General features: G+C 46.9%; 1 protein-coding gene across 1 annotated transcript in view; it reads right to left on the bottom strand.

The window, feature by feature from the left end:
• MADD (MAP kinase activating death domain) overlaps positions 1-20,924 on the bottom strand; it is a 41,388-nt gene that overhangs the window by 10,266 nt on the left and 10,198 nt on the right. The window contains 19 exon segments of the mRNA XM_021009683.1: positions 116-184; positions 187-223; positions 3,785-3,943; positions 4,266-4,349; positions 4,524-4,612; positions 5,561-5,614; positions 7,155-7,361; positions 8,013-8,163; positions 8,252-8,438; positions 8,692-8,794; positions 9,164-9,223; positions 10,792-10,893; positions 13,247-13,386; positions 13,617-13,885; positions 14,316-14,509; positions 14,610-14,713; positions 14,982-15,138; positions 15,305-15,540; positions 20,166-20,344. Of these exon segments, the coding sequence (XP_020865342.1) occupies positions 116-184; positions 187-223; positions 3,785-3,943; positions 4,266-4,349; positions 4,524-4,612; positions 5,561-5,614; positions 7,155-7,361; positions 8,013-8,163; positions 8,252-8,438; positions 8,692-8,794; positions 9,164-9,223; positions 10,792-10,893; positions 13,247-13,386; positions 13,617-13,885; positions 14,316-14,509; positions 14,610-14,713; positions 14,982-15,138; positions 15,305-15,540; positions 20,166-20,344 (2,581 nt within the window).

The raw sequence follows: 20,924 nt of genomic DNA, 5'->3' as shown, positions 1-20,924 counted from the left end.
CTGGGTGACTGCGCCAGTTCCCAGGGAACTCGTCAGTTTGGATGGCCTCCTCACTCTTGACCCTAACTAGCCTGCCTGCGCCTGGCCTTCCCGGGGAAGCTCTACCCCCACTCACCTAGGAGTCCCTCATAGAGGTAGACACGCTGGCTCACGTCTTCAAAAGGACGAATGGGCTGCCCACTACCTTCTCCTTTGTACTTGGCTTCAGACTGTGGGCTTTGCCCTGCAAGGAGGAGATGGGAGATCAGCCGCCACAGGTGTGGGTCCCCACACACCAGTCAGACCATCAGTGGGTTTAATACTCTAAACAGCCCAGTAAGTAACTGCTGCTTTTCTGCTCTCTCAGATCTTACCAAACCAGTCTGAAATGCTAGTCTCCGTTACAGCCATTTACATCATTCCCTAAAGTTTCAGTCTAACTTTTCCTTCTTATCACTCTTTATAGGAGTACCTACCTGACTCAAGGAAAAGCCAGATAGGTTTTCTATAGCATTAATAAGAACCTTATTATATTCATTCTCACAGTACTCTTTATCAGTTAGGGAAAGGGTAGGGAATGAAACTGTAGCAGGCAGAGAAAAAGCCATTTGCCCAAGGTAATTCTGTAAACGACGACAAAGCTATGCCTTAAAACCCAATCTCTTGGTTCATAGCCTTGCAGTTGATTTCCTAGACAACGGTGACTCAATATAAATTGATCTCACATTAAGACCAACTATTCTGAGTCAAAAGGTCTGGGCAATTGTTCTCAGCAAGCCAATCTCACAAATAACTGATGTCTACCTCCTCCACAGCAAGGGTGAGTTTCATGCTGGGTGCAATGACAGAAATAGTCAGAAATCCTACTCATGGGCTCATGGGCATGCAGTCCAGTGGATTCTTGCTAGACTGTAGGGTATACCATGGCTTACAATATCACCCTATCTAAATTCTGAACTCTTCACACAGAAGTTACGAGAGGACATGAAATGCTCATTAAGACCAGCTGGATTGGATTCAGGGAAGGGCAAGCCCCATTCATTTGCATAATCCTGTTGGCTTTCAGGTCTATTCTCCACTCTAAACTATAGGACAATGGCACCCTCTTTTATTAACAGAACATATGCAGAAGGCCCTGCAGCTGGGAATGATCACCAGTATTAATAATTGATTCCATCTAAATGTCATGTTCTAGCCTCTCCACAGACCAACAGTCACCAAAGGCTGAGGCTCCCCTAGGGATCCTTCCCATCTCTGACTGACACAACGGCCAGGTGTGCTGGAGCGTCGAATTCAACAAACCGCTACTTACGGAGAAACCATCCTGGAAAGGCAGCCTGGCCCAGACCTCCTCCTGGCCAGTGCCTTGTGGTGTGACCTGCTAAGGCCCCTATGCCTTCTAGGGCTTTACAGCCTGACCTTCCAGAAGACAGCAGCCACAACTGCCTACCTCAGGGAGCTGGCAGAAATAACTGAAACAAATGATTGTCAAATTCCATTTGGTAGATGTTTATCTACCGACCTCCAGGACATTCCACCTCCTTTATCAATGACTTTTGAATGGATGACCCATAAGCATCTCAAACTCAGTACATCTAAAACAAGCCATTCTGAAAGAGCTCTTTCCCATCAACCACACTGCTAGAACCTTCCCTCTGAAATTACTTCCCATTTTTCTGTATTTATCTTGTCTACACATATTGTCTTCTCCTTTAGAACGCACGCTCCTTAAGAACAGGGACCATGTTTTTGCCTTTTTCTATACCCTGGCATTTAGCAAAGTGACTGGCACACAGCAGGAAGCTTGATAAACATGGTTTAGTCAAACGATAATCAGTATCTCCATTTCCTGTCCTTTCACCCTCTTCTTAACCTTCTGCATTCTGGTTCCAACATCATTTAATTGAAACTGTTCTACCCAAAGTTACTAATGATCTCTTAAATGTCCAGGTTAATGGCCTCTTCCTGATCCTCATCCTTCCTGGCCTCTCTACAGCATCTGACACGTTGACTGCCTTCTCCCCCTGAATATTCTCTCTTCTCTGGGTCTTCTCAATTCTGCTCTCTCTTGGTTCTCCTCCAACCTGTCTCATCAATCCTTTTCAGTCTCTTTTGCTGGATTTTCTTCCTTGTCATAAGCACTAACTGGGGGTGTCCCTCAAGGCCTGTCCTAGGCTTCTCTCTATGCTTTCTCATTGGGTGATCTTGTCAGCTCCCCTGGGTTCAATAATCATGTCTCTGCAGATGAGTCCCAGGTCTAGTTATCCAGTGCTAGTCTCTCTTCTGAATTCCAGTCATACATCCCCAATTTAACTGTTGGACATTTCAAACAATGTCCTACTGTAAGCATCTCAAATTCCACATGTGCATAATAGAACTCATTATCTTGGCCCCAAAACACCTCCCCTCCCTTGAACTTCTCTACTACTGTAGAGGGCACTACCATTCTTCCAGGCATCCAGGCTCTCAACTGTGGTGCAATCCTTGACTTCTCTTTCATGCAACCCACAAATCCAAACAGTTTCCAAATCTTTCAGTTTCAATGTCTAAAATATCCCTCCCATATGCACAAAGCTACCAACCTCGTTCAGACCCTCATTATCTGGACTACTTAAACAAGGCTCTCCCCCTTGCAATCTAGCCTCCGTCTACCTGCCAGAGGGATTTTCTTAAAGCATAGGTCTGACCATGCCACCCCCCAATCAAGTAAACTCCAATGATATCCATTACCTCCTGGGTCAAATATAAAACCTTGTTTGGCCTTTAAAACCCTCAATTAACCCTCTTCCCCTCTAGGCAGTGGATGGGCCAACCGCACTGGCCTTGCTGTTCCTCATACAAAACACTCCATCTCACATCTCGGTGCCTCTACAACGGCTGGCTCCTCATGCCTAGGATGCTTTCCTTCCTAAACCCCATTTCTTAGAAAGTCTAGTTTCCTTTTCGACTCAGCTCAAGCATCATGTCCTCCAGGAGGCCTTCTTGCTCCCAAGTTACTAGTTCCCCAAGTCCATCTCCTCTTTCATCCAACTCTTAATTTATCTTGTAAATTCTGATTTCTATATTGCCTCCTTCAGTAAAACGTAAGCCCTTGCGTGCAGTCTCTTTTCTGCTTTCCCCTTCTGTCTCCAGAGCTCAGCACAATGCATGGCATTTGCTCAGGTAACGAATGCCTGTTGACTGACTGAGATAGTCTACGACAGTCTAGACCAACTCAGTTCTGACCTTGCTACTGTTGACTAATCCTAAAGCATCTTTTATCACTTCTCTGATATCAGGGTCACTGCTTGGAGTGTTTCACACACTGACATTATTACTATTATTCCATGAGTTGATAAGCCCTTATTGAATTGGGTTAGGTGTCCAAATGATCACTGACTGAAGAGAACGTTACTAAAAACAGTGGTGTCAAATGCAAATAGAAACAGAGACCACTAACCCATACATAAGGATCCCTGCAGGCCACATACTGACTTAGTTTTAAAATATGGCATTACCTGTATTTTCTTGTATTTCTACATATTTTGATACATATTTTCTAATTATATTTGTATCTGGTTCAGGCCACACTCGGTAGTAGTGTTGTTGGCCAGACGTTTGAAACCTCTGCTCCAAAAAGCCCAGACAATAGATTTATATGGTTCTGTGAGGCAGAAAAAAGTCTGAAGGAAATTCTCATTAAAATCAACTCTGAATTACATCAAGGAGATCCATATTCCTGGCTCTATCTCCTTCTTCCTCATGATTTGATTTTCCCCTTCTGGACAAAAGAAATGGCTTTCCCTGGGCAGAAAATAAAGCTTACAAAGATGGCTCCTGAGACAGAATTGGTCTCAATTTCGCTGTCAGACACAGTGCTACGAAGTCCTGCCAAATGGGTACTGCCATCACCACCTGGTCCATCACCTGCATTGCTGCTCAGGTCACTGTCCGCTCCCAATGTCTCTCCAGAACTGTTACTCACCTTGGGGGGGGGAGGGGAAAACAAGCAATAAGGGATACTCCCCAAGGCAAAGAAATCCTCTAACAAGGAACCAAGAATTTCTAAGTTGCTGGAACTCGACATAGTCCCCCAGAAATGCCAAGCGCTCCCAAGGAGTATTTTGTTACTTATAAAATTATGAGTATGGGGGTCTCAAGGTCTGGTCCAAGACAGACAGATCTTTCCACAAACAGGCAGGACCAGAGTAGGCACCACAGTGAACTGAAACTAGAGTCAGTCTCTAAAGGAAAAAGCAGTTTCCTCCGTTCCCTACACCCAGGATGCCAGTGTGGTGTTCCCCTACCACAGTGCTAACTTCAGAATCCTGGCTTGTGCTTCGGATCATAACTGCTGGGCCTACATTAATGGTAGATTCCAGGTCACTTTTCTGAAATGAGAGAGAGAAAGACAAGGCTCAGCAAATTATTTGTTTTACCCAAAGTCTCCTTAAGAAGTACTCAATTCCCCTCTCCCCACCTCTTATGCCCTCCCTCTCAGATAGATCACATAAAAGGTCTGAGATGGACACCTAGATCCAGCCCCCAACAGAATCATAACCAACCTGAGAACCGGACACCAGGCTCACACCACTATCTGCGCTGATCTGGGACTTTTTCTCATCTGTCTCACCAAGGTTAATTCCTTCAGGCCCTGAGAAAAGGGGGAGGATATCTGGTTACCCAGGATGCATGGACCATGGGGACACAGGTAACAGAACAGACTGGTTTCAGAACTGGTCAGCAAGTCCTAATCACCTTTCCATGGACGACTTTCCTCAGCATCCCATTGGATTAACAGGCCCCCAGACTCCTTAAAAATTAACTGAGAAGCATCCAACCTGGCTCCAAGGGACTCTGTGACCCTCTTCTTGCCCTTGCCAACCCTTGGTAAACCAGCCCCAAACACAAAAAGACCCACAAACAAATGTCTAAAACACACACCACTGCACTCACAGCTTGAACTCCACTGGTGCCTGAGGCAAAAGTGATGGGTCACACAGTGGCTCCCAAGTAAATGTCTGAAGGGGCTTGAGAAGGTAATGCCCAATGAGACAAAGAAATGGCAGTTGTTTCACTGGACACTGCTCAGCCTCCTCAAAGTCTCCAGACCTAAGACAAAGGCCTCCCACACTTCCTCTTCCCGCCCACCCCCAACAATGGGATGGCAGAAGGACAGAATGACAGAAAGCAAGAAAGCACCCCTAGGCAAGGCACCAGGGAGGGAGGTGCAGCTACAGACTCAACACAGGAGGGGCAGCACCCATCTCTGCCAACTGTGCCCAGAGGCCTTTGCATAGGTGAGGGAGATGCCATCCAACAAGGGACTCTCTGACAAGCAAGCACTCTCCCCACCAACTCTGATGGCACAGAGAACCAGGTTCCCAGGGTTTACTCAACAGGAACTGTAGCAACGAGGGGAGAAGGGGTCTCCGGGCCTCACACCTGTATTCCACATACCACCTACCTGTTCACACTTATTCCAAATATCCCCTAGAGCAAATTTGGATAGGGTTGACGCAGTCAGCCTGCTCCAGCTGGGCCTGGGGAGTTGGCAGGTATGGGGGACTTTGGGGCAGGGAGGGGGGCGTTTGTTCCTTACTCTGTTTGTCCAAAGCTTTTTGTTTTTTCACTTCCTGGTGCTTGTTCCACAACTCTACCCCAGATGCAATGCAAGCAGGAGAGAAAGACAGAGAGAGTCAGAGGCTGGTCAGACGGGCGGAATGGAAACCCACCCCACCCCAGGAGATCCAGGACAGGGTACAGCATTCCAAATCGAGAGTCCCAGTGCCTCTCCACACACTAAAGAAAAGTGGAGGGCACCAAACTTCTGGTCCTCCCCCATCAGGGGTGGTCAGGTCCTTGTCCTGGGTGGAAAGGATGTGACAAGGCAATTTATAAAGACTCACGCTGGAGGAAAGTGCCACTTCAGGCAACAAACAAGCAATGAAAGGTTTTCAAGAGCTTGAATGCAGACACGATTAACTCATTGATGGCTTCGGGATGGATGGAGGCCTGTTTATTTAGCCAGTGACCAATCCCCTAGCTGCTGGCAGAAGAGCTCTTCCCACTCAGAGTCTGCACTACCCCCCAGTGCCGGAAGCCTAGTCTGCATTCCTCAGCTCCTCAGCTGGACTAACAGCATAGCCTGATCCATATGCTGAACATTCCAGATTGTCTGGAAGTCCAGTGGAAGCTAAGCTCCCCCCTGCCTTCTGGCAAATGTCAGAGGGAATGTAAGAGAATTACAGAATAGCATTTTTGTAGAGCTGGAAAAGAGAGTTTTGATCTCACGATTCAGGAGGTCTTCCTCTCAGGAAACATCAGCTGAGAAGAGTCTCTCACTGAGTTGGCAGGGCTTAGCACCCACTAGGCAAGGCCATGCACTGGTTGGACCTGAATTTTATCCATAACCATTTTCTAGTGATAAAGCAGTAGTTACTAAGAGTTGTGACAAGTAGTCAACAGCATGAAGTGTGAAGTTGTTCAGGGACTAGGGCCAAGGTAAGAGCAAGCTAGGATCTTGGCAGCTCAGGGCCAGGTGGTTTGTGGGTAGTACACAGAGAGCTCCCCACTCTCTTGCTGAAGGTTCACTCTCCTTCTCTAGTGGGGACTGGAGAAATAGCAGAGCGTTAAGTTCTCAGCTAAGGCCGAGGCTGAAATACTTATAGAAAAACTGGCTCAGATTGCTAGAGATCCCAAAGATGAAGAGGAGTATGAGGGTTGCTGGACAGTCCCCATGGGAGTCAGCACTGTTTTCCTGGAAGTGGATAAGTAGGATAGGGAACAAAATGGACCACAGAGGCCCAGACAACCTTTTTTACTTTGGACACATTTCCCAACTCGCTTCTAGCTTTCCAGGGCCCACTTGGCCTTTTTACTGTACAGAAAGGAAACTCCAGATGCCAATAAGTCAAGGAAGTCAGAAGTGCAAATACAAAATGGAGCCTCATTAGCCCTCCCCATGCCTTGAGAAACAATGTGCCCACTGTCTAGGTATAGTCAAGGTGCAATAAGGGACAGAAGAAGATAAGAGGGTGTATTAGGAAGGGACAGGGAGTCAGTAAAGGTGAACCTTCCTCTCTGAAAAGCAAAGTGTGGCAAAGATAAGGACAGGATTCTGGATGGAGTATGGGCATAGAAGGAAGATTCCGAAATTAGCGCCTGTCTGTCACACTGAGCAAAGCGATACCCACCAATAGAAGCTATGAAATTCTCTTCCTTTAGGCTTCTGGTGTCCAGCTCCTTGGGGCCCCTTCCTGTAGCACTTGGTGCCCGTGGTCCCAACTGGGGAACCCTCAGCTGTGCCATGGCCTTTGGGTCTCCCCGTCCAGTCAGGACTGGATCCTTGCCAACTGGGGTGTTCACACTATCTGTGGGACTTCTCTTCCGTTTATCTGGCTCTGAGGAAAAGAATACCAAAATGAGCAGGCCAAAGAAGGAGGAAGAATGAATCAAGGTCCAGAGACTGGGTAGGATAAAGGGCAGCGGTGAAGGAGGCAGATAGGAGGTAAATGAAATAGACCAGGCAGACTCATGAGCACAGGAAACAGAGGTAAATAGCTTCTTGTGGCTGTGAACTGTCTACTCATATGAAAACAATGTAGACAGTATGGTGGAGTGGCTAGGGAGCTGTCCTAGAGTCAGGAAGACCTGCGTTCAAGTCTTGCTTCTGATCATCCTGGCTGAGTGACCTTCATCAAATCACTTGACTTCCCAAGTGCCCCGGGCAACTGAGACTCTAAGACTTTAAGTCGCAGAGAAGGTGCCAACCTACAATACACTGGAACAGGGGTTCCCTGTCTCAGTGAAATCACACAGGCCCAATCCCCAACCCCAGCCAGTCAGTAAACATTTTGCTTGAGGAGCTCACAGTTTAATAGAGAGAGCACATTCAGATAACGATGTGCAAACAAGCTACATAGGAAGAGAGTCCCTAAGGACTGAATGGGAGTGGGCTGACAAGGGGACAACTGTCAGAATCCAAGAGGGAACTCCGGTTGAAGAGGAGACAAGCCAGGGCTGGCAAACTGTCCAATAGCCATAGGTCTTACCTTTGCTGTAGTAGTGGGTCTGGGCAATCTCCAGAAGCCCAAAGGTGCTGGCCATGCCACCGAGGCCAGCATTAGCATAAGACTGCTCTAGACTCAGCACCATGCACTTGAGGAGGTCTAGCATCCCCTTGTAGACCTTGCGGCTTATCTCCTGAGACAACAAGGGCAGGGGCTGGAAACTGCCATGCTCCCGCCAGCCCCGCCCCGCCCCTGCTGCCCACCCCAGACAGCTCACTGACCACATCAGGGATCGTCTCCTGTGGGGCGCCATCCTCAGGAGGCGCCAGGCGGTTCAGCTTGCTTAGTACAAAGCCTCGGAGTTGCTCGCTCTCCAGCAGCCGCCTCACCTTCTTCACGCTGAGCCAGCCCACTCCCTGGCCGTCCAACACACTGTGCACAACCTCCTTCAGGAACTGCTGGTTCTCACTGTGGGGACACGAGCCGCTCTACAGGTGCAGCCCCCAGACTCCCGGACCACTCCCTGCCTCGCCTGCCCAGTGGCCCATTCAACCATCACCATAATGCACCAACTGAACCTGAGTGAGGAGTCTGAGCAAAATGCTGGGCTGCCCCCATCAGGGGCACCAACAGGTCTGAGTCTCTCCCCCCGCCCCTTCCCTCTCTCGTGGACACCCTTCAAACACTGCTCTCCTGACTTGGCTGCCCAGCCATCCATTACCTGGAATTGCTGGATCGTCCCTGAGGCGATGGAGACTCTCTTTTCACCGTGGGGCTATGCTTGATGACTGATGACTTCTGATCCACCAAGGCTCGTCGGCCTCCTAGAGCCAGGAAGGCAGAGGCAACACAGGTCACTATCATGGGTCAGCAGTTGGTGCCACACAGCCCTGAGCAGCCATGGTCCACACTCATTCCTAACAAGGGCTGGGTGGCAGTGGCCCCAAGGCATCACACATAGGCAGAAACCAGCCAAGGGAACATGGAGGAGGTGGGAATGGAGACAAGGCCACTCCACATGCATGTCCCCCAGCACCAGCAGCACGCTGTGGGCAAGCAAGAGGCATCACTGGGGAGAGGGTGAGGCAGGCTGCTCATTTGATGCTGCTTGCCCCACGAGTAGGGCGGCCCCCAGGCAGGCACAGAAGATGCTAGGAAAAGAAGGTCATGCATAGCTCGCAGGCAAAACCCACCTTCACCGCTCCCGGGGCCGGCTTCAGTAACAATCTCCATTAGAGTATTTAGCCCAAATACTGGGACATAAAAACACAATTAGTAGGTGTATCACAACACTCCAACCCCTAAACCCTTCAATGGAGCTGTAGCCAGAAATATGGCAAGCACCAAGCACTCTGGGTTAGGCCCCAGAGCCCTGCTTCCAGCAGCTCCCATATTTGATAGCCTCACCTGCAGGGACCCAGAGCTAGCTGAGCAAGGGCTCAAAGCCAGAGGTGGTAGGGAAAATAGCACAGGGAGCCTGGCAGTGCCAGTCACCACATAGCCACATGCTGGAAGGAAGAGAGGTTGCTGACTAGCATGAAATACCCAGCCCAAGTCCCCCCCCCAAATGATCCTCATCCTGAACAGACACCCTAGCAGAAGGGGAAGGGGTGGGGAATAAGCAAAGCAGATGAAAGGTGGAGCATGGTCATGCAGTGAGAGAATCATTAATTGCTGTTTCCTTCAAATGTGTGAAATGGCACGCCAGGAACATGAATAACCCCTTCTACTCCCCCGCTATGTACTCCCACCTACGGCTGCCCACATTGCAATGGCATCACCTGGGTCTCAGAAACACCAACTAGCCGTACAAACTATTTCCCCCCATTTTCCCTTTGTTTTTTCCCTGCAATAAGAAACATGGTAGGCCTTTTGGTAGTAAAAGTTCAGTTCAGGGACACATCAAATCCCCTCTCAGTCTGGACTGATCACAGTTTCTCAGGCCCAATATCCAGGGAAAACACTGATCATATTGAATCCCATAGACCCACTCAGGCTTCGTTAGCTACCACTGCAATTTACTAAACATCAGAACTTCAAGCAGAAGTAAACCAACTACCAGGCTTCATACAACCCCTGAGATGGCAAGAAGCCAAACCAATAGGCTTCTTGACCTTAGCATCCCTGGACTGTCCTCTGCCACCCTCCTAAGCCAGCTCCTTTGAAGCTCTGGAGGTGAGGTATAGCAAACAATTGGCCAATCTCTCAATCAGATAGTAATAATAATAGCATTTATATAGCACTTCTGCAAAGCCCTTTACAGATATGTTATATCATTTGATCCTCATAACAAACTTGAGAGGTAGGTACTATTATTATTATTACTACCATTTTTCAGATAAGTAAACTGAGGCTGAGAAAGGGTAAGTGACTCATCCAAGGTCACATAGCTAATCCTGAGGCAGGATTAAACTCGGTCTTCCAGACTCCAAGTCCAACACTCTTATCTACTACACCATTGGTGCTTACAATGTGCCAGACGTTGTGCTAAGTACTGGGGATATGAGGGCTAGTATTACCTAGAGCAGCAGGAACATACCAGTGATAGATTTAACACTGTAAAGAGCAGAAATCCTACATTCCCACAATGCCACAATCCTAAGTCAGATAGCAACACCTCACCTTGAAGTTGAGAGCAACATCCGCCTGATAACTATTAATAGTCTATGGCCCACGATGAGCAGAGAAATACGCGAGAATTTGTGTGTGGGGACAACAGCCAGACAAAATGGCTCATGATACACAGAACTCCATCCAGCACCTAGACCCCAGGATCATTCCTAGAACACCCTAATTTATCAGATGCATTAACTACGATTACCTTTGAGACTAGGGAAGGGTGTTGTCTTATCTCTGGCCCCTTTGGTGGGCAGTGCAAGGTTTGAGAGGCTGAAGCTGGTGCTATGGTTCCGGTACAGGCTACCTACAAGGAAGACGGTTCGATCAAGGAGTCACAAGGATCAGAGATCATGGCATTATACTTTCAAAGTTCATAATGTATTAAACCACCCTCTTCCCCACCCCACAACTGCCATTTTTGAATCACCCCCACTTCCTTCCTTTTTCAAATACAGCCCAGCCTCCAAAGTCCAGTTAGTCTTACTAATTACTGTCTGTTGTTGCTACTGTCCAGTCATTTCAGTCATGTCCAACTCTTCATGACTCCTTTTGGGTTTTTCTTTGGCAAAGATACTGCAGTGGTTTGCTGTTTCCTTCTCCAGCTCATTTTACAGGTGAGGAAAACTGAAGCAAACAGGGTTAAGTGACTTGCCAGGGTCACACAGCTAGGAAGTGTCTGAGGCTGGGATTTGAACTCAGGAAGATGAGTCTTCTCGATTCCAGGCCCAGGGCTCTATCTACTGTACCACCTATTGTCTATCCCAGTGTTGTGGTTTTTTTTCCCTCTATCCTAAACAAGCCTAGAAGCAGGCAAAATGGAAGCTCTATTTGGGTCACACTTTTCTAGCACTGTTTACAAACAAAATAGACAGTGTCTTAAAACTACCAACGAAATCTCCCCTGCCACTGGCATATAGGAAAGGCAATTAGAATGGCGATGGTTCTAGATGAAGGGCTGCACTGGTGTCTGACTGACCTCATGCCGACCTCACTCATTACTCGAGTTTCCTTTCTAAATCTACCGTCAACCCTCAAGCTCACTCCCCATATGTATAGCTATCTCTTCTCCATACACCAAACACAGGCTCATACAGCTTCCAAAGTCATAAAAGACTTTTTCACTAGGCAAAGAAAGGGTTGGACATTTTCCCAATTTATAAGTGGTTGAAGAATATGAACTAACAGTTCTTCAAATAAAAACTGCCCACTACAATCCACCCTCCGAAAGGATGGGTAAGGAAATAAGCATTTCTATGGTGCCTACTCCGAATCACTAATAATAAGAGAAATGAAAATCAAAACAACTCTGAGTTTTCACTTCACATGCAGCAAAATTGGCAAAGACGATAAAGAGTGGAAACTGACAATGTTGGAGGGGCTACAGAAAGGCAGGCACACTAATACGCTATTGGGAGAGCTACGAATTATTCCAATCATTCTGGAAAGTAATTTGGAATTACACTTCTAAAGTAAATAAAATATCTACACCCTTTGACCCAGAGATCCTGGCTGCTAGGAATATATCCCAAAGAGGTCAAGGACAGAAAGAAAGATCCCACGTCCTTTTTGTCGTCATGAAGGACGAGGAACAAAGCAGATGCCATCAACTAGGAGAACAAAAAGAACTAACTGAGCTAGCTCAGAGGCGAGGAACCTGTGGCCTTGAGGCCACATGTGGCCCTCTAGGTCGTCAAGTGCAGCCCTTTGACTGAATCCAAACCGTTCTGCTGCCTGAGCTAGATGAATGTGGTAGAATATTACTGCACCATGAGAAACGGCAGAGATAAAAATCAGGGAAGCCCAGGGTCATTCATGAATTTACGAAGGGACAAGCAAACAGAACCAGAAAAGCAATATACATGAAGAACTGAACATTGTGCAATTACAATAACCAGCTTGGTTCAGAGAAAAGTTATGAAGAAGCTCCTCCTTCCCTTCACTACAGAAGTGGGGACTGTGTGTACAGAATGCTGCCCATCCTGTCATATGCGGCAGACGGTTTGGTTAGTTTTGCTGAACTGCTTTGCTCCCTTGCTTTTTTAATCTTCGTTGTTACAAAGGACTGGCTTGCTGGGTAGAGGGAAGAGGAATACATTCAGAAATGTAGGTGGTGAAAAAACAAAAGACATAAGATGACATTTTCAAAAGAAAAAGAATTGAGTTTAAATCCCAGTCCAACTTGGCTGAGGCACTTCAACCTAGCAACAGACACTGATGAATATGGCTATGGAGATGTCTCTTTTGAGTATCTATCTTGGGGAAACACACAGCTATCCTGTTTCCAGCAAACTCCAAAGGTAGGAATGAACAAATAAATAAATGAATGAATGAAAAGAATGTATTAAGGGTTGCCTGCATGCCAAACATAGTAGGCAGTCTTCTCGCCTTCTATTGGCTCCATCCCTTCCCCCACCCCTAGAAGAGTGTGAGTCTGGCAATGATCTGTGACAAAAATCTCCATGCGGTCCAAGAATGGGACCCAAACTCCGCAGATGAGGCTCTATGTGACTTTAACTCAATTACGGCCCAACAACGGATGCAGAGAATGGGACAGCTGAGGAATTCAATCTAATTCAATTCAATCAACATTCCCTAAGTAACTCTATATTAAGACATGTACATTTAGAGAAAGCCCAACAGAGCTCCACGGCACTTACTGGCAAAAGACATGATACCCCCGAAGCCCTCGTTGCTGTTGTTGGAGACAGTGGAGTTGGGAGAACTTGCCCGAGAGTCTGACTCTGCATCTGAATCACTTGCCAGCTTTAAGCTACTGGGCCGTAGCAGCTTTTGAGCCCTTGGAAATGCATAGTAGCACCTGTCAGCTCCAGGCCAAGGTGCCTCACCTTTGGAGAAGTATAGGCCCCAACTACATTGCTACAACCAGGCCCCCCTCCCCAAACCCCAACCCCTATGCCAGGAGAACAGCAGAACTGGTTATCCTCCCTCCCCTGGCTGGCTCTGGTAAGGAGGACCTTTGGTAAGCTCCTCAGTGGGCATACCCAAAAGAGTAACTCAAACTCTTACCTACTGCCATTGAGGTTTTGGTTAAATCGTGGGGTATAACTCTCCTCCTGCTCATCTTCATCTTCATCTTCCTCAGCGGGAAATCCATACTGAGGTTCGAAGTATGGGTTGTCATAGTCACGCCTGCGCCCTAATCCCTCTGGGGGGGCCCCACTCTCTGTCTCATGCTTATCCAGGCTTAATTTGCCAAAACCAGGAGGCAAAGCGCGGAGGGGGTTGGAGAATCCCATCGCTGCCTTATCATCCACCTCTGTAAAATCAGCTGACTCCTGCAGGACACAGGACGCAGGCTCTGGTCAATGGAGTCTGGACTAAGCCTTTTTGCACTCCCACCTCACCAGGAATTCAGCCAGGCCCACCCAGGTTCCTAATCTCAGGGCTTGGACAGGAAACACTTATGGGAAAAGGTCTCTATGACATCTCCACCCTAACTACATTTCTCCCCCAAAGATCTGTGGAAATGGGGCTTCAGTCAAGACTTAAAAGCAGCCTGCTGACATCTACCTAGAAGGAAAATTGCTTTTGGCAGGAGCAGGCTTTAAGCTGCAGTACCCACTTACATGGGGAGAAGAGGGATGAGTAAGACCCAGTCCAATCTAGTGCTGAGGATGGAACTAGGGAATGTCATTTTCCCACAAGAAGGGGCCCAAATCCTAGACAATAGTTGTCACCCTTCTTCCCTTCCAAAGCCCTACACACAGGGTTGGCTCCATGAATGATGGTGCTGGGGCTGCTGCTAGCCGTGGTGCTGGAGCTGGAACGAGGCTGGGGGTTGTCCTGGGAATTCTCACTGTCTGGACCAGGCTCATCCAAATCACCTTGGTTTCCCTGCAGTTCATCAAATGCCACCTCACTGGCATCCCCCAGGGCTGCATGGGTTAGCAGATCCACATCTACAAAGATTCCAGGGGTGAGAAGGCATAGATCTTCCCATACAATGTCCACTTTGTGGACTCTGCCCAGAGCTTGCCCACTTTCCCATAAGGCACTTACTGGGTGTGTCACCGTTGATATCGCATTTCATCATTTCACTAACAAAGTCACCAAGGGATGAATACGAAGAACTTGAGTCATCATAATCCACACTATCGCTGCCACTGCCAAGTTAAGAGTGATAAGCCCAAGAGAAAGTTGTTAGCGGGGAATGTGGGAAGGGATAGAGAAAAGCCACACTAACAGTTCAGGATGCAGGCAAGAAAGAAGGGTGACCTCCTGGCCCAGGGCCAGGCCATGGACACAGAGGAAAAGGAAAAAGCAACCAAAATTCAGCCCAGGGTCCTAAGGACCATCATCGGACACTGGGTGAAGGACAGAAGTCAGCTGCCTAAGGCCACGAGACTTCATTTTCCATCAGGCATTGCTCACCTGTCATCAGTTGGGTCAGAGTCAGAGTCATGCTCCGGCGGCACACTCAGTGCCTCAGCCAGCTGGGAGTTAGTGTCATAGACGCGGTAATAGATCGGCTGCAGCTGGTGTGCATACCACTTTGGCTTGTCGCCAATCAAGGCTGGATCAAACATGTCTGCCCAGAAAGGAGATATGATTAGTAAGAGCTGGCAGCAGACAGGACAAGAGAGAAAAGCAGCAAACAATGAGGAACAAGGTATGGCACAGGCAGGGCAAAAGAAAGGAAGAGGAAAGAAAAAAAAAAGGGAAGGGTGCAAAGATGAAAGGGCAGTGGTACGCACTGTTGTGGATTCGCTGGAAAGCATAGTTGGTGGGGTTAAGGATCCATTCACCAAAGTACTCCACGGCCTGGGTCCTGGCCAACTTCTCAGCAAAGGGGGTCTGTCGGGGACGTGAGGCTAGGAAAGAGCCAGCCTGGAAAGCTACCACAGGTCGAGGGAAGAGACGCAGAGTGCGTGTGTGCATCTGGAAACCCTGAAGCACATTGGGGGAGTTGAAGAATCTCACCATGGCCACCCTGAAGAGAAAGATAGTGGTGGGGTCATCTGAGGGATAACCCTCAGACTCCAAAGTTGTAGACAATCCCCTAAGGCTACCATTTAGCTACAAGCAGTGGTGAAGGGGAATGAGCCTTGACAGTCATACCCCAAAACAGGTTCAGGTTTATACTGTTCTTTGTTTTGTTTTGTCAAGGCAATTGGAGTTGAGTGACTCACCCAGGGTCACGCAGCTAGTGAGTATTATGTGTCTGAGGCCAGATTTGAACTCAAGGTCCTCCTGATTCCAGGGCTGGTACTCTATCCACTGTACCATCTAGCTGCCCCTGGTTTATACTGTTCTAAAAAAAAAACAACCCACCTTTTGACCCCCTCATCCTCTCAAGATATTCTCCTGTATCTCATCCCTTTCACGCTAACCATCACTGCCTTGCACCTCCTCACCATCCACTCCCTCTTCAGTCCCTTGAAATCAAGCTTCCAGCATCACCACTCTACAGGCATTGCTCTCTTGAAGGTTTCCAAACGTTTCCACATTGCTAGCTCCGATGGCCTTTTCTTAGTCTTCATCCTCCTTGCATCTCTATAGCTTTCAACATGCTTTTCCAGATACTCTCTCCTCCCCCGGCTCCTGTGACAATGCCTTCCCCTCATCTTCCTCCTTCCTGTCTGTCTTCTCCTTGGCTGCCTTTGCTGGTCAATCGTCTATTTCCCGTTCCTTAAACAAGGATCTGTTCCCTACACTCTCGACCTTGGGTTCCACACTCCACATTCATGGGTTCAATTGGTACCACTATGCAGATGACTCCCAAACATATCTGTGTATGTACACACACACACACACACACACACACACACACATAGAGCTAATTTCTCCCCTCACTATCTGCTGCACATTACTGAGATATTTGCACCAGCACCTTCAATTCCACTCAATTTAACATGTAATAAAGGAAATTCTTCTTTCTTCCTAAACCCACCCTTTTCCAAACACCCCTATTTTTGTGGATGAATGTTCAAGTCACTGGTTTGAAATCTCAGAATCTTCTTTGGATTCAGGGATGAAAAAGCGGGAAGAATCAATCAGCAACTAATTCCTGTTGGCTCTATCTAAAAATCTGGCATCTGTCTCTTTTCCATTCAGACTAGGCCACCACTCTAGTTCAGGTTCAAGCCTTCATCATCTTTGGCTTGGAATAATGTAAAAGCATCTAATCGGTCTCTTTGTTTCCATTCTCAATATTATATTTAATTCATGTTTCAGTTAGATATTCAAATATATCTGTGAATCACTGACATGGGCAATTCTTCCACCAGTGCATGCCTTAGCCCATCCACACATGCCCATCGTGGTCATTCTTGTCCATATCCTCTTATAAGTGTGTTACAGAGAGTCCACTCAGTGTCCTGGGGCCTTCCTCAATTTTTATTAATATCCTAAGGATTCAGTGAAACACAAGGCCTACCCGTTATCTCCTGCACTCTCCAGGTGACCAGCCCAACGTCTTTCTCACTCATACATTTCTTTGAATACATCCTTTACTTCCTTTCACCTCTGTAATTACTCGTTTGTGATGTGTTACAGCCTTCTCTTACCCATCACATTCCTCCTATTGTCCTCTGGATACTTTTTTTTCAATCTTTAAAGACTATAATATTTCAAGACTCATGGCCACACAATATTAGAAAAAATTTTGTTTCTCAATCATTCAGTTGTGTCCAACTCTTTGGACACTCCATGGACCATAGCACACCAGGCTTTTCTATCCTGCACTATTTCTTGAAGTCTATCCAAGTTCATGTTTGTTGTTTCCATAATACCATATATCCATCTCATCCTTTGCCACGCCCTTTTTCTTTTGTCTTCAATCTCTCCCCAACACAGGGTATAGAAAAATGTTGGTACTTAAAAGACTGGTCTTTGTTTCAGCCCAACGTGTGTGCCTCAGGATAATATTTTGATAATATCCTTCCGCAAGGTCTGTCCAAGATAAATATACCAATGGAACTTAACAAGTTGTCTGGCATTGCTACACATCACAGTCTGGATCAAGGGTGGGGAACCTGAGGCCTTGAGGCCACATGTTGACTTCTAGGTCATCACCGTGTCCCAGTTTTACAGAACAAATTCTTTTATTAAGGGGATTTGTTCTGTGAAGTTTGGATTCAGTCAGAGGGCCACACTCGAGGACCTAGAGGGCCATATGTGGCCTTGAGGCCACAGGTTCCCCACCAGTAGGATAAAAGCCATTCTTTATGCCCTTGGCTTTTCCTGGGTGAGACCTTCGGTCACACTTGCTTGAGTAGCTTCCAGCACTTGATGCAATCAGCACAATGTTGTCCCCAAACAGGCGCATTGGGCAGACTTCACCATTTATAGGGAAGTCCTCTTTAACTTGAACCCTATGCTGTATGCCTCCTTCGGAGGAGGGAAATCTCATCTCTGGCGAGCATGTGTCTGGTATTAATGACCCAAGGGAAGTCAAACCAGGCTCTCTGTTATATCTTTCAAGGAATCTTGTATAATCCTGACATACATGTGGGAAATACCTTGGTGAAGAAGAGCCTTTTAAAAGGTGGAATTTTGCTTTACCAAATGAAATGCCTTCTTACAGTCAATAAATACAGTAGGATCATATCTGTCCTGCAATTACGTTACGGTAAAGGTCTGTCATAGACCATCACTGATGAAAGCCTGCCTTCCCTTTTGATAAACTCATCAAAGATGCCCTCGGTATGCATGCAGATTACTCTTATATAAATGTTATGGATGGGAAAAGTAGGTACACAGGGCAATAGTTACCATATTCATTTATTTTTCCTACGTACGTGTTTTCGTTTCAGAGAGCCAATCATTGAACATTTACTTACTAGCACATCCCTCATTATAGGGAAATCCTCAATAAGCCAATTCCTTTTCCTAATACAAATCAGAACCTTTTTGGCAATTTATAGTCTTTTTTTGGGGGGGAGGGGTAGGCAATGGGGTTAAGCAACTTGCCCAGGGTCACACAGCTATATATATACACGTGCCTATATATGCACACATACATACATACAAATACACACACATGCTGTCCTTCCCTATAAGCTTCAATTATTTTCATGGTGATTTTCTGCAATGATTTACCACAAGCACTCAGTAACCAAATATCCCCCAAATGATGTCTCTCATTGCTTTGGAACTCATGACAAAACCAACTTGGCCAATTCCTTTACTGGCTCCTCCAAGGACAGCCTATGGGTCAGTCTCCCATTTAGCTGCAATTCTCTTTTACTTCCTTTACAACGAGCCTATCCCTCAGGCTTAAGTGACCTCCTTCCTCTTCTTCAGTGGTGGTCACAGAGTGGTAGCAAAGGGGACAGGTGGCACTAAAAGTCTTAGTTTTTAGACAATCTATAACCATTAATTTATCTGTTGGTACTGTAAGTGAGAGAACCTTGTCCAATGCCCAATGAGTGGATATTCTATGAAAAGTGAGTTGAAAAGTGGATATTCTATGAGAAGCGTTGGCATTCTCTCTATAAATGAAAACTTCACATAGCCGCCAAAATCATCTTAAGCTCCAGGTTTAACCCTGTCACTCTTCTGATCAAAGACTTTCAGGGGCTCCCTGCTGCATCCAGGGTAAAATCCTTTAGCTGGCCCCCAAGCCAGCTTCCCAATCTTTTTCACATTACTCCCTTTCATTCAAACTGGAATATGCCAGCTTCTACCTCGTCCCATTACACAGACCACGCTCACCTCTACTCGCCTGGAACGTACCTCACTTCCACCTCTAAGCATCCTCATCATCTCACGATGGAAAACGCTCCCCACATCCAAAGAAAGAACTATGGAGTCTGAATGCAGATGGAAGCAGACTATTTGCTCTTTTTTCTTCTGTTTTGTTTTGTTTTCTCTGTCTTGTGGTTCCTCCTAATGGTTCTAATTCTTCCTTACAACATCACTAATGTGAAGATATGTTTAATAGGAATGTATATGTACAGCCTAGATCAGATTGCGCGCCATCTTGGGGAGGGGGAGAAAAATGTAAAACTCAAAAGCTTATGGAAATGATTGTCGATAAATTAAATTAAATTAATTTAAAAAAGGGCCACAGGGAAAAAAAAAGAATCCTCCTCATCACCCAAGACTCAGCCCTGGCGCTACTTCCTCCACACCCGCCTCCTTCTATTAACTCCCCCAGCTGACAGTCTTCCCTCCCTCCTCAGGCAGTCCGGGACACTGTGTCTAATCTGAACAGCCCCTCTGCCCCGCTCGCTCCTGCCTGGCATCACGCTTACCCAAGGCGACGCCGTGTCTCCCTCCACAGCAGGAAGGACGCCATGTTTTATATTTGTGCCCTCAGCACCCAGCACAACATCTGGCACGCAGCAGGCCTTTCATAAGTGCTTGCATGCATCTAAGAGGTTTCTAAGTGTGATGAGCTTTCTGCTACTCTAAACCATTTCTGTTTTATTACTTCCTCCTATCTTAGCAATCAGAAACTTCAAAGTGGGAAGATAAAAGCCAACGTTATGGTCTCAATTTTACATATTTAAAAACCCAACAGAAGAGAAGTACCCAGGCTCCAAGCTTGTCCAGAGCACCAAGGAGACCAGGTTCGAGAACTCCTCCCCATACAGGCATGCTTGATCTCACCTAGTGGCCACATCCACTGAATCCACATCATTGCCATAGATGAGGGGATTGAATTCAGTGGAAGGTGTGGACTGCAAATCACTGGACGGCCTTCCCAAGAGTAGTGGGATCTCCTGGCCCTCATGGAACTTCTCCAGGTTGAGGATAGGCTGGGTGTTCAGACTCATACTGGCCAGTGCCTGTGGAATAAGACACACTTTATCAAGAAGAAGAGAATCCTGGGAAATAAGCAGCTGTCTCCTGGGAAAAGGCCTCTTCAGTGTCAGGGCCTCTGTCTTTCACTCTAGCCTGAGGTAGTGGAGGCTTGTGAAGAGGAACTGGCCTCATAAATTACAAACCATACATCTGTGACCCGACTATCCCAAAGATCTCTGTCCTAAAATATGGATCAAAATGCCCGAGTGTGTGAAAGATAATTCCAGTCATATAGACACCTCTTCCTAAGGGCACAAGGATTCTTAACCAAGTCATCCATAATCATCAAAGCTGAAATCTCACAGACTCAAAACCAATGAGCCCCAGAGGGATAACTCTAGTTCTGGCTTCCATCAACATTTGAACATATTTATTCTCTCATCTGTCTTTCTTCATTTCTTCCTCACGATGCCTGCTAAAAAGTCACCAGTGGTGAAGAAATATCAGGAGAAAACTACGGTGAACGACTTGCACTCACCCTCACCAGCCCCTGCAGCAAAGGGCAGATCACATGACATCACCAGCAGGGAAACGGGGAAAGCAACGGAGGATACAGGGTGACCC

This window comes from Phascolarctos cinereus, unplaced genomic scaffold (assembly GCF_003287225.1).
Source record: "Phascolarctos cinereus isolate Bilbo 61053 unplaced genomic scaffold, phaCin_HiC Scaffold_9;HRSCAF=440, whole genome shotgun sequence".
NCBI classification, from domain to species: Eukaryota; Metazoa; Chordata; class Mammalia; order Diprotodontia; family Phascolarctidae; genus Phascolarctos; species Phascolarctos cinereus.
The sequence above is the reverse complement of the archived record's forward strand: the minus strand, read 5'-3'. Positions and strand labels throughout refer to the sequence as shown.